At 40.8% G+C, this 13,763-nt stretch overlaps 1 protein-coding gene across 1 annotated transcript in view; it reads left to right on the top strand.

The window, feature by feature from the left end:
- Positions 1 to 13,763, top strand: part of LOC141133942 (mucin-19-like) — a 253,631-nt gene that overhangs the window by 156,272 nt on the left and 83,596 nt on the right. Inside the window, exons 19-22 of the mRNA XM_073623553.1 lie at positions 1,329 to 1,429; positions 5,480 to 5,631; positions 5,938 to 6,076; positions 9,129 to 9,224. Coding sequence (XP_073479654.1) covers positions 1,329 to 1,429; positions 5,480 to 5,631; positions 5,938 to 6,076; positions 9,129 to 9,224 — 488 coding nt within the window. The remainder of the gene's footprint in view (positions 1 to 1,328; positions 1,430 to 5,479; positions 5,632 to 5,937; positions 6,077 to 9,128; positions 9,225 to 13,763) is intronic.

Genomic DNA, 13,763 nt, shown 5'->3' with positions numbered 1-13,763 from the left:
GGGGCTGAGTGAGCACCCCCCCGTCCTGAACCATACCAGCCCACATGCCCTAAACACGGGGGTGCCCCCAAAGAACCTTTCCCTCATGTTGATGGGGACAAGGGCCTCTTTCCCACAACCTTGCCTGGTGGCTGTGGGGGTCTGTGGGCAGAGGGCTTATCAGAATCTAGAAGCCCCCTTTAACAAAAGGCCCCCCAGATCCTGCCACCCCCATGTAAATGAGTATGGGCTACATCGTATATAGTAAAAACTGTAGTATAAAAAAAAGTCAGTAGACAATTTTTAAACAAAAATAAAAAAAAAGTCCCTTGGTGTGGATCTGTCGCCAATCACAATGCGCCCCACACCACCGACCTGAAAACAATACAAAAAACGCTTGGCTTCCGATGAAGGCTTCTGTCATCTTACAGCTCTGCTGTCTGACAGTCCTTAAATAACTAAGGGGCAGTGCCAACCAGTGACCTCACTGACCCAGCATGCCACCCTACACTTTTTCTTTTAGTGAATGAGAAGGGGTACTATGCACCTCATACTCATTCACATGGGGGGCAGGATCTGAGGGCCCGCTAGTTAAAGGGGGCTTTCAGATTCCGATAAGCCACCACCCACAGACCCCCACAACTACCTGCCAGGGTTGTGGGGAAGAGGCCATTGTCCCCATCAATATAGGAACAAGGTGCTTTGGGGGGAAGAGCCCCCCATGTTAAGAACATGTGTTCTGGTATGGTTCAGGAGCTCGGGAGAAGAGGTATGTAATTATAGGTAATGGCTATTGATATGTAGGGGATGAGGGATAGGAGGGGGCTGGGTCGAAACAGGGGGGCGTGTGCCTCCAACCTAACCTTGATCTTTCAACCAACCATCCCAAAAGAAGTATGATTATTGTTCCGGCTTAGGTGGAGGGTGGGTGTATGGTTTGTGTGTATTCTGGGGTTGTTTTAAAGTGGTACCAGCAAGCCCAGTGGGCTGTGTGTTTGGAGATATTGTCATGAGAGATGGCTATGAGTTCTTCCATTTCAGCAATTTTGTTTATTCCCTGAAACCATTCTTTGATTGAGGGAGCACGTGCCTTGCCCCACAAGACTGGGATCACTACCATTTATTTCAATGTGCATTCTAAAGAATTTCATTTCCACATTTTGAAAAACCTGAAAATGTATAATTCCTTAAAAGTTTGGGTGAACTAAATAATGCAAATATACTAGTAGCTAAATTATGAAACAGTCTTTAATAATTTTATGTTAATAAAACAAAAATGCTGTAGGATAATAAAATAAATGTCCCTTGAATGATTAAAAGCATGTATGTATCTGTGTATATAATTTCAGATATCTGTTCAGGGGGAGCAAAACTTGCAACCTGTACATATCCTAGCACACGAGGAAAAGCTGACCGAAACTGCAAGACTATGCACTTGCCACCGATGCATGTAAGTTGTATAATTTCTGCACCATCACACCTCAGACCAGCCCCAATTTCTACACCATCACACCTCAGACCAGCCCCAATTTCTGCGCCATCACACCTCAGACCAGCCCAAATTTCTGTACCTTCATAGCTCAGACTAGCCCCAATTTCTGTACCTTCACACCTCAGATCAGCCCCAATTTCTATACCATCACACCTCAGACCAGCTCCAATTTCTGCGCCTACACATCTCAGATCAGGCCCAACTTCTGCACCTTCGCACATCAGATCAGATCCAATTTATGCACCTTCAAAACTCAGATCAGGCTCAAACTCTGCACCTTCTGATCTCAGATCAGGCCTGATTTCTACACCTCCCGATGTCAGATTAGGCCCAATTTTTGCACCTTCAGATTTCATATGAGCCCCAATGCATGCACCTTTGCACCTCAGATCAGGCCCAATTTCTGAACCTTCAGATCTCAGATCAGACCCAGTTCATGTACCTTCAGATCTCTCGTGAACCCTAGTGCATGCACTTTCACATTTCAGATCAGGCCCAACTTCTGCACCTTCACACCTCAGAACAGGCCCAACCTTCACACCTCTGACTAGGCCCAACCTTCAAACCTCTGACTAGGCCCAACCTTCACACCTCTGACTAGGCCTAACCTTCACACCTTTGACCAAGCCGAACCTTCACACCTCTGACCAGGCCCAACCTTAACACCTCTGACCAGGCCCAATTTTAGCACCTCAGAACTCAGATTAGGCCCAATTTCTGCACCTCAAGATCTCAGATTAGACCCAATTTCTGCACCTTCAGATGTCAAATGAGCCATAATGAATACACCTTCACACCTCGCATCAGGCCCAATTTCTGCACCTTCCGATCTCATAACAGCCCCAATGCATGCACCTTCACATCTCAGATCAGGCCCAATTTCTGCACCTTCAGGTCAGACCCAATTTATGCACCTTCAGATCTTATGTGAGACCCAGTGCATGCACTTTCACATTTGAGATCAGGCTCAACTTCTTCAACTTCACACCTCAGATCAGGCCCAACCTCTGCACCTTTAGAATTTAGATCAGGTTTAAATTCTGTAACTTCAGATCTCAGATCAGGCCCAATTTCTACACCTTCAGATCTTATGCAAGCCCCAGTGCATGCACCTTTACACTTCAGATCAGGCCCAACTTCTGCACCTTCACACCTCAGATTAAACCCAATTTCAGCACCTCAGAACTCAGATCAGGTCCGATTTCTGCACCTCCAGATCTCATATGAGCCGCATTGCATGCACCTTAACACCACAGATAAGGACTAATTTCTGCACCTTCAGATCTTACATCAGGCCCAATACCTCAGATCAGCCCTGATTTCTTCATCTTCAGGTCTCAAATGAGCCCCAAACTTTGCACCTTTGGACCTCAGATCAGCCCCAATGCATGCAGCTTCACTCCGCAATTCCTTCAGCTTCAGAACCCATTCAGCTCCAATTGATACAATTTTGAATTTTGTGCACAATCATTTTTTATGTTCAAACTTCAGGAATTTTTTTTATTATCACCATTGGTAACTACTTTAGAACAGCTATTGGTAACTACTGACTACATTTCCAGTGGGAACATTATAGCTTTTTTTTGGATCCTGTAAAAAATAGTTATTTTCAAAAATGCATAAGTACAGTACCTTAGCCCTATTAATAAGTATATGATGTGTGTATGGCTGCTGCTTAATACAAAATTCATACCTAGCTAAAAGCCAGCTATTACAAAAAAGGATGCATTTTCAGGTGCTGTGGGGATAATAGCAGCAGCTACAACAGTGGCACCCTGTCCCACACATTTTTTATACTTTTTAATAGGGCTAAGTTACTGCACTTGTGTATTTTTGTAAGTCATTTTTCATAGGCTCCAAAAAAAAAGAATCTATAATGTCCCCTAATACCCCCACTGGAAATGTATTTAAGACTTCCATAATAATGTAGGACTGGTTCTCAGAGGATTTTATTGGGAATGCCTGGGTTCCTGTGTGATTCTCACAAATTCCCATGGTGTGTGTTTTTTGATGGCCCATTCATTTGAATGTGATGCAAAATGCACCAGACCACGCAAAAAGTAGTGCACTGGTGTGCGCAAAAACCACATGGTACTGCAGGACTGCGTTTGCAATCTGCGCTTGGGGTGCCTTTAACAATACATAGGCACCCACATGCAGACTTCAAGGGCAGCACGTTTGAATGCAGTGTGGAAAACACGCATTTGATGCACTTTTCCCACACTGCGATTTTCTGTGAACCAGCCTTTGCTCAGTGTAATTACCAGTAGCAGTAATTACCAAAGAAGTTTTTAAGTATTAGTTACCAATCCCTGTTCTAAAGTAGTAGTTCCTTCTATTGGGAACTGCTACTTTAGAACAGGGTTAGGTAACTACTATTTTGGAACTTATATTGGTTCTGAGCAGCAGTTTCTGTACCCTGTTCTAAAGTAGTAGTTCCCAATAACTATTTGTGTCCCAAAAGTAGAACAGATACAGTAGCTACCACACGTCCTCTTTAATGTTGCTGCCGAGTAAGAGGAATGGCCCTCGGGGTGTGAGCAGACAGGCTGACAGGAAGGCTCAGGCTAAAAGAGTGCTGCACTCCTGTAATTACCTGTCCTAAGCTAGAGCAGGGAGCCTGGTGTCGGTCTCCACACTGCTTCAAGCTCAGTGCACCTTGCGGAAGAGTGAGGTGGACAGAAGCTAAAGTGGGTGGGCTGGAGCTGAAGTGGGCGGACCGGAGCAGAAGTGGACGAGCCGGAGCTGAAGTGGGTTGGCTGGAGCAGAAGGGGATGGCCAGAAACCGGGGCGATCAGGAAGCGTGCCTGCTGTTTTCTGTGCAGGTGGGTAGCAGCTAAAGCAGGGGGTGGGAGCCGAGGCCAGCGGGAGCTAAAATGAGGGCCATCCGTGCTACTGAAGTGGGGGTTAGGAACCGTGGCCATCTGGAAGCATCCCTATTTTCTATGCAGGTGGGCGTGAGCTAAAAGGGGGGGACTGAGGCCAGCGGGAGCCATCCATGCCTCCTTCTATGCACAGAACTGCAGCTGCCGGGCGGCTTTGTTATGTGAGAGATAGGTCTCCCAGGTTTCACTTTGCGTGCCTTTATGAGTGTGGCTGGCTGCATGCCACCTCTGGCACACGTGGCGGGGGTTGACGACCCCTGGTATACAGTGTCAAATACAACATAATAAACATTTTACATAAAGTTCTGTAACCTCCCTGGCAGTATGATTATGTCAGATGTTTGAATTTCAAAGCGGTACATTGTTTTGCATAGAAATTTGGTGTTCTATATTGTAGGGCTGTAATTCTTAGGAATAACTCACTTAAATCTGTCCAAACAACAGTCTATTAGACATCCCGGGTATGATAAAGTTTGAAACATGAAATCATAAATTATAATATAATTAATAACTATAAATAATTATAAAAAATAATAATATAATAAAATGTATTTCCCCACGATTTACTATCGCTCAATTCTCCAAGTGTTCTAATTTACTATCGCTGTTTTCTAGCTGGTCTAAAACCACTTTTGATGTAAAGGGACACTTTTTGGTTGCCATGGACAATCTGAAGTTTCCAGGCAGAAAGAATGGCATATGTAACATAAAAGTGCATGCAGGGCATTGGACAAAGCACTAGGGACAAAAGGGAGGTGAAATGATTTGATACAGTAATGTAATCTGTAAGATTACAGTGTACTGTATGTGTTATGTTTTTTTTTTTTTACATCAGGCAGGTGATCCGGCATGGGACACGGCGGGGGAACATCGCAGGATCCTGGTGACAAGGTAAGTATGCTGCACCAGGATTCTGCAATGCAATCCCGAGTGTGGCTCGGGGTTACTGCTAATGGTACTGAAATTTAACACCGAGCCATACTCCGGAATAACGCCAGGAGGGTTAATTACTAATAAAACTGACTTAATGTTGCAGCCTAATATCCCAAAATGTTTAATTAAAAACAGGAAAGAATTTGAATGACAAATGTTTGATGACATTTATGGGTCTCTTCTTTTGCAGCAAGATACCATCTGCAAGCGTGGATGTTACTGTCCAGATGGTATGGTTAGAGATTCAAGAGGACACTGTATCCCACCTGAAGATTGCCCATGTCTTTATGGAGGAGCTGAGTATAACAGTGGAAGTACTATCGAAATCTCTTGCAGAAAATGGTGATTATTTTTTAAGTACTTCTTTAATGATCCATAAGTTTGTCTTTACTTAGGACTGAGGAAGTGTATGTGCATGTGCATGTGCCACAAACGTATACCAAGCACAGTTAAAGAAATGTTTAAAGTTACCTTTCAGATAGCATCTAATTCTGAGACACTGTACATATGAGTCATTGAGTACTGGAACAGTACAATTTATAATCATATTATTATTATGTGTTAGTCTGGTGGAAAGCATAACTATACTTCAGGTCTGTCCTTTTTTGACTTCAGTAACAATTCTTGAAACTGTGTCTTATTATATAGTGCCTGCAAAAATGGAAAATGGGACTGCACAGAAGAGAATTGTGAGAGTGTTTGCAGCATTCATGGAAGTGGCCATATTTCAAGTTTTGATGGAATGTGGTATACTTTTCGTGGACTGTGCCAGTATACATTTGTAGAAGTGGGTATAAATGTTTCTTTATATATAGATTTATTTTTATTAAAATTATGCTATTTTTTCAGTTTAATAGGAGTCAGGTTTGAGTTTACCTGTCCACGATTTGCCGAACAGCAAACTATAAGGCCAGATTTGGCTTACTGCAGTTGGAAGTCATTCAGTTAGTGCCAGTACCGTCACTAAACGGCAACTTCACTCTATGACAAAACAGTGCCTTTGCTGCACTAAAATTCCAAGAAGTGTTGACATCTCTGCTCAGCCCACTTCCAATGGACTGTGAAACACCTTGCCTCATCTTCATAACATAAAGGGGAGGTATTCTGTAGTCCAGCAGGGGTGAACTCAGGCAGGGCTGATAACATTTCTTGGGATTTCATTGCAGCTGTGGTGTCATCTCAAACAGGAACATATGAGAACACTGGATTTCTGGCATATCAACAGTTATTTTCTGTACAGCAGTTTTAAAGAAACACAGTGTGGGGAAATGTGTATATATTGCAGAGATTTACACTTTTTATAAAATTTTAACATCTTGGGGTAATTAGCAATGGGTACTCTGCCTAGTTTGAGTGCTGAATCTGAATGCTATTGAAGTCAACGGGAGCTAAAAAACCCCCAAAAAACAGTTCTGCCCATTTTCTGGGATAATAGTCAAGGGATTATCAAACAAAAAGCATAGGATGCTGTCCACTCTTTTGGGGCACATGTACCAAGGCAAAAAAAAAAAAACACTTTTTTTGGATGGAATAGCAATTTTAGTAACATTTAAAGGGAAACAATACAAATGACCAGGACCTGAAACTCCCCATTCCGGGTCACCTAATCGCGGTGACAGCCTCTGATTGGGTATCACAGTGATCAGTCACCCCTTTTTTCTTTCCCTGTGAATGAAGGAGAGAGATACTGAGTATCTCTCTCTCTCCTTGCAGAGAAAAAAATAATCATAATAAAAAAATAAAATACAAAAATTATGTAGCCATGGTGTTGCAGCTAGTAACAAACAATCAGCCAAATCACCCCACTTCCAGACTTCATACATTACTTCCAGAGACAATAAACAGTCTTTTGCGAGCTTTGTTTTTGTTGTTTTTATTGGGGGGTACAACATGGATAGGGATTAGGAATATGGGATGCCCATAGGATAAGTCTTTGCCATCATATTTAAGGATTTTAGTACACTTTGAATAAAGTTAGAGCCAGGAGATATAATGCGCATATAGGATTTAGTATGAATCTCCTCCTGCAGCTCCATGCAGACTGTTGCTCCTCCTGCGGCTCAACCCCCGCAGACTGTTTCATCTAAGAATTCCCTTACCATCCAACCGTGTGGTGGCAGAGACATCACTAATGACTATGTAAAAGTAATGTTCTTAGATCTCTTTCACCTCCTGCCCATAATTTGTTTCCTCCTGTACACTTGGTTCCTCCTGCACAAACTTAGTTACTGTATTGAAATATGACACATCCTCTTCTATTGAATAGTAAAGGTCCACTCTGAATAAGCCTTCCTACTGTGGCTCTCGTTGCTCGCTGCCACTAGGCCAGAGGCCTGCAGAACTAGGTCAATGCCAGGGTTAGTGTTTAAAGCGGAGTTCCACTCTAAAGTAGAACTTCCCCCTCATCATATTCCCCCCCCCTCCAGTGCCACAATTGGCACCTTTCAGGGGGGAGGGGGGTGCAGATACCTGTATAATACAGGTATCTGCACCCACTTCCGGGAATACCTAGCTGCAGATAGCCGCAAATGCCTGCCCCCGTTGTGTTCTGGGAAACACACAGTTTCCACAACGCAACGGGGACCAGTGAAGACACGCAGCTAGACTCGCGTATGTGCAGTAGGGAACCGGGCAGTGAACGATTCACTTCCTGATTCCCTGACCGAGGATGGTGGCGGGGGCAGCCGAGAGACGAGCGATCAATCGGCTTCGGCTGCCGACATCGCTGGACCCTGGGACGGGTAAGTGTCCATTTATTAAAAGTCAGCAGCTGCAGTATTTGTAGCTGCTGACTTTTAATAATTTTTTTAAGGTGGAGCTCCGCTTTAAGTCAAGGTCAGGGTCAAATGTCAGGGTTAGTATTTTTTTTACCGGATTTTTTTAAAATTAGTATCAGTGTCAGTTAGTGCCAGTGTCAGTGTGTTATAGGTAGGATAAAAAAAAAACAAAATGCGCACTATTGATTTTGGGCTGTACTACGGGTACAAACAACAACTAACATACACATGTGTGGTATCACTGCGAATGTCAGAAGCAGGAAATTTTTACTTGGGTTGTTCTTTGGTGGAAGGTTATGGTAGTTGCAAGAAATATACAGCTAAATTTAAAAAAAAATATATTTTTTTACTATTTTGGGCCAGCTTTTCTTTGATAATACAAAGAAAAAATCAGGAAATATCCATTACCAATTACCACCAAATGAAAGCCAAATTTGTCCTGAAAAAAAGGCGGTATAACCCACCTGGGTGCAAAAAGTAGTTGTGATGATATGTACAGTTTTACTAACACAAAGTCAAAGTTGTAAAAGTGTGCTTAGGCCTTTAGGTTTGCTTCACCCTTAGGCCCAAAGGGGTTATAAAAGAAACAAATGTGGCCACCACATTTAACAACTGGTAGACTGCGATGTTATTGGCAGAATTACCAGGTGAATATAAGGGGAAAAAAGTTATATCATGTTCTCAAACAAATAAAGTATAACTAAAGGCAACACTTTATTTTGGACAGAGCAAAGGATTAAACACCTCTCAGGTTTTTATTGCTTTCTGTGCCTTCATTAGCGAGTTATACCCTCTTTCTGTGCCATGTTTACTATTATCTCAAAAGTAAAATCCCATATTTTGAGTTGTCTTGAGGACAGTGATAGAGGGGAAAACAAAGATTGTTGTGGTAAATAACATATGCATGATTGCTTAGTGAATTGAGCCTTATTTCATGCAATTTAATGAATTGTAATAAAATAAATATTTTTGAATAATTTAGTAATCTAGCTGTGTTTTTCCTTATTTTTCTTCTGAACATTTTTAAAGTTAATAGGTGTTGTAAAATTGTTTTTAATCTAGGGAGAAAAAGAAGACACATTCAGAATATCAATGCAAAGTGAACCTTGCTGTGAAGGGGGCCTAACTTGTTCTAGAAAAGTTATTTTGCAAACACCTGTAAGTTACCATTAACATGCATCTTTATAATATACATTCAAATTGTTTTTAGTGTTAGACTTGTTTAAGCTATTATTTCAGCGAGATATAAATTTACTCTGTTAATTATTACCTATTAAAACTCTGAACCTGGAAGAGATCAACGAACCTCCACTCTCCATTATGGCCCCCCTTGAATTGTCCCGGGCTGCAGGAATATTTTACTTGGCATTTATAAGTTATTGCCTTCTCAATGACATAAGGTGAAAGGAGAAAATGAACCACTTTGCCTCTAACACATTTTCACCTTCTATGGACCAGAGCAAATTTTACATTTCTGCTATAGACCTGTTTATTCGAAAACAACTTTGTCATTACTAAAGGTAACAAGGTAATACATATATTGTTCTTTAACCTCCCTGGCGGTATGATTATGTCCGTTTTCTGATGCTGAAAGCAGTAAAATAATTATTTTGCATGGAAATTTGGCATTTTATATTGTAGGCCTGTAATTTTTAGGAATAACTCACTTAAATCTGTCCAAACAAGAGTCTAGTAGACATCCCGGGTATGATAAAGTTTGAAAAACAAAATCATAAATTATAATATAATAAATAACTATAAATAATTATAACAAATAATAATATAATAATAATAAAAATTATTCAATAATGTAATCAAATCAAAAACACTGAAATTTGCTCAGTTGCAGAATTGACACTGTCATTACTTTCAGTGTTTGATGACGAATTTCCTCACAAATCACTATCGCTCAATTCTGCAAGTGATTCTAATTTATTATCTCTGTTTTCTAGCTGGTCTAAAACCACTTTTGATGTAAAGGGACACTTTCTGGTTGCTATGGACAATCTCCAGTTTCCAGGCAGAAAGAACAGCACTTATAATATAAAATTGCAGGGCACTGGAGAAACCACTAGGGACGAAAGGGATGTGAAATAAATGGATACAGTAATGTAATCTGTAAGATTACAATGTACTGTATAAGTATTGTGTGTTTTTTACTTTTTGAATTTGGTGCCGTTCTCTGTCCCCGTGCATCGCAACGCTCACAGGGAAAGGAGCTCGGCACTGTAATAGATCCGGCGGAGGACGGCACACACACAGAGCGGGGAGACATCGCAGGCTCTTGGGGACAAGGTAAGTAACCTCTTCCTAGATCCTGCAATGCGAACCATTTTTTGTGGTGAAGAACTTATTTATTTTTACATACATATTTCATTTTAAATTTAATGTGAAGGATGTACCTGCTTTCAAGGTACACTCCCGTAGATGTCCTCTGACGAAACGTGCGTAGGGCGTGGCCTAACTATGACGTCTTGCACCATCTCCTAGCGAACACAGACTTTGAATCTGACATTTCTCGGATGACATTTCATTGCTTGTTTGAAACCACTACAATGTGAGTACCAGTTTGTCATCTGATGTAAATAAAAGTGTTTATGGTTTTACACTATGGGAATCTCCTCTTTCCTTCATGCTCAAATGGTATCCTGATCCTGAAACTGCCTAGGACTGCTGCACAGTGGCACACACTGTGACTGCACGTTACTCCTGTAGGGGCTAAGGAAGCTGGTGAGTGTCTGCACGATCACAGCGCGAGACACAAGCACCTGGTCACCATAAAAATAGTAGCAGATGCGAGTTGAATATGCCTGCCTTATCTTAAAGGGAAACACCAAGGAATTCACATAGACTGTTGATCTTTTCTTATGATGCACTGAGCACGAATCATGGCTGGTTTAACCAGTATATTATTAAAGAGTGATTATAATAACAGCATTTATAAGGATTGTTTAATTATCACTCAGTACATTATTTATGTGTGATTACAATAACACTATGTAACTACTATCACTGCTGCATGTCACGTGATATTACATATGTTACAATTTTGATCAATTCATTTTATTTTATTTTATTTTATAATATATTTTTTTTTTTTGATTATTTTTTGACTTTTTATTTTTCACTTTCTATGATACACAGCACAAGTCACTTTAATATTTTCTCCTTACTCACAGTCAATTACTAAGGAGGTTTGTTCCTTGATAATAACATTTTGGGACGGCGCCATACTCACTCTTTATTTTATATTTAAAATAATTATTCTGCTATAAATCATTGCAAAGTTTTTTACAAATTAATTAAAGTGGTTTTATCAATTTTGTGCTTTTTAAAATGGGAAATGTGTTAATATATGTTAATTGTGTAAAAGTATTAACAAAAAAAAGTCAGGAAAAAGTTTAAATATTAATAGTTAATAATATAGAAACAAATGAAAAAAAAATCAGGAAAATAATAGCTATAGAGTGAAGCAGACTAAGAAGTTAAATAACCACTTCCCGACCATGCTATAGCCGAAAGACAGCTGCAGAGCGGGTCTTAATTGCCGGGAGGGTGTCAATAGATGTCCTCCCGTGCACGAGCTGCCTGTGCGCACCCTGCAGGGCGTGCGTGGAGTGCTCTGTGATCACAGAGTCAATAAGACACCCACCACCTATCCCATCCCCTTAACACGTGATCAGCTGTCAGCCAATGACAGCTGATCACATGATGTAAACAGAAGATCAGCAATCTGCTTTTTTTCTCCTCTCCTCCATAAAGCATGAGGAGAAAAAAAGCCAATAACCAGCTTCTGTCAAAGGCACATCAGTCCTGAACAGGGGAAACCACCACCTCATCATCTGTGCCCACCAGTGCTGCCTGCCAGTGCCCACCAGTGCCACCTGCGAGTGCATATCAGTGCCACCAATCAGTGTCCATCAGTGCCACCCAGGTGGCAGGCCATCCGTGCATCTGGCCCCCATCCGGATGCCGGATGCATGAATTCCAAAGGAGAGGTGTTTTTTTGAAGCACGTTTTTAGAGCCAGAGGCTCTAACAGGCTTCAAAATAGGGTGGGCTTGGGGTGCAGAGAATGCGAACGGAGCCCACCCAGGTGTGTTACAATAGTGAATGTATATTCGCTATTGAAACACTGATCCTCCTCCTGGCCAGAAGTGATTAAATACCACCAAAAGAAAGCTAAATTGTTTTGGGAAACTATTATGAAAATTACATTTAGGTAGAGTATTGCATGACCGCGCAATTGTCATTCAAAGAGTGACAACGCTTAAAGATGAAAATTGGCGTGGGAAGTAAGGGAGGGTTTAAATGCCCAGTAAGCAAGTGGTTAAAGCTGATTAGAGTAAAACTAATGGTTAATAAGGAGTTGAACATTTTATTAAAAAAAAACAAAATCTTGTCAGGTTGCTTTAACTTACATCATCTGCAAATCTAAGTTCATCCCTTTGATGTGCATATGAATGAACAGAAAGATATAAAAGTAACAATATGTTGCATTGGGGTTGATTTACTAAAAGTGGAGAGTGCAAAATCTGGTGCAGCTGTGCATGGTAACCAATACGCTAATAACTTCAGGCTGTTTAATTACGTTTTGACCAAAAACCCTGTAAGCTGATTGGTTTCTATACAGAGCTGCAGCAGATTTTGCACTTCCCAGTTTTAGCTAACCTGTTTAAGGTACGGGTAGACAGCGACACTGGCAGTCTGCAGGAGCCTGAGATTGCACCCACGTTCTGCTAAACGGGTGCAATGCTTTACAGGTTCCTATTAAAAAAAATACATGCACATTTTTTTACCTGCAAACATATGAAGTTCAGCTTTAAACCAAGAATATCAGATGACATATGTTGCATCTTTAGCAACACACAGATAATAAGTTTACGCGCTTGGTTATATTTAATGTATTATAGTATAAAAAATTATTATAATATAAACCCAAAACATAAGATTTCAATTCTCCTTCAAATACAGTTTAAGTGTGGTTAGTCAGATTATTAGGTATTTTAATACTGTTATAACCAGGGCTTTTTTCTCAAACGATAGGTGCTGGACCTCAAGCACGACCCCCCAAAACCCCTCCCCCCACACACACACTCCAAATCACATCAAATTGTGGGTGTGGTCATATTTCACAAACAGTAGAAGGGTCTTAAAGGGGCTTTAAATATTAGGATTGCATTACATACAGAGTGCAGAGTTCATGGGGGTTACACACAGAGTGCAGAGCTGTCACTTGTAAACAAAGAAACCAAACTTCTGTGTTTACAAGTGATTGTGGTGAGCAGGCACCAAAGGGTCTGAGCCAGAGGTGGTGGAACTGAATAAGCATGAAGAATGCTTAAAATAAAGACTTGAGCTATAATACTTACTGTATATAATCCCATTTAATCTAAAACAATGATATATTGCAACGTACACGTAACAGTAATACTTGGCTTATTACAAATCTCAATAACAAATGAAAAGTAACTAAAACTAAGTAATAGATCAGTAGCAAATACTAATTCACCAGATGAAAAAAATACCAGATACTGTGGTTGGGTGTATATTTTCCACAGCTAAACTGACAATGAAACAGAGCAGAATTAAACCTATAGACTAATGTCACCTTTTGCGCTGTGTGACAAATTACACCAGTGTTTAGGGTGTAATATGTAATATATTGCAAATGGGACCTGCCCACCCCTAAACCTTT

The sequence above is a fragment of the Aquarana catesbeiana genome, linkage group LG03 (genome assembly GCF_042186555.1).
Source record: "Aquarana catesbeiana isolate 2022-GZ linkage group LG03, ASM4218655v1, whole genome shotgun sequence".
Classification (NCBI taxonomy): domain Eukaryota; kingdom Metazoa; phylum Chordata; class Amphibia; order Anura; family Ranidae; genus Aquarana; species Aquarana catesbeiana.
The sequence above is the reverse complement of the archived record's forward strand: the minus strand, read 5'-3'. Positions and strand labels throughout refer to the sequence as shown.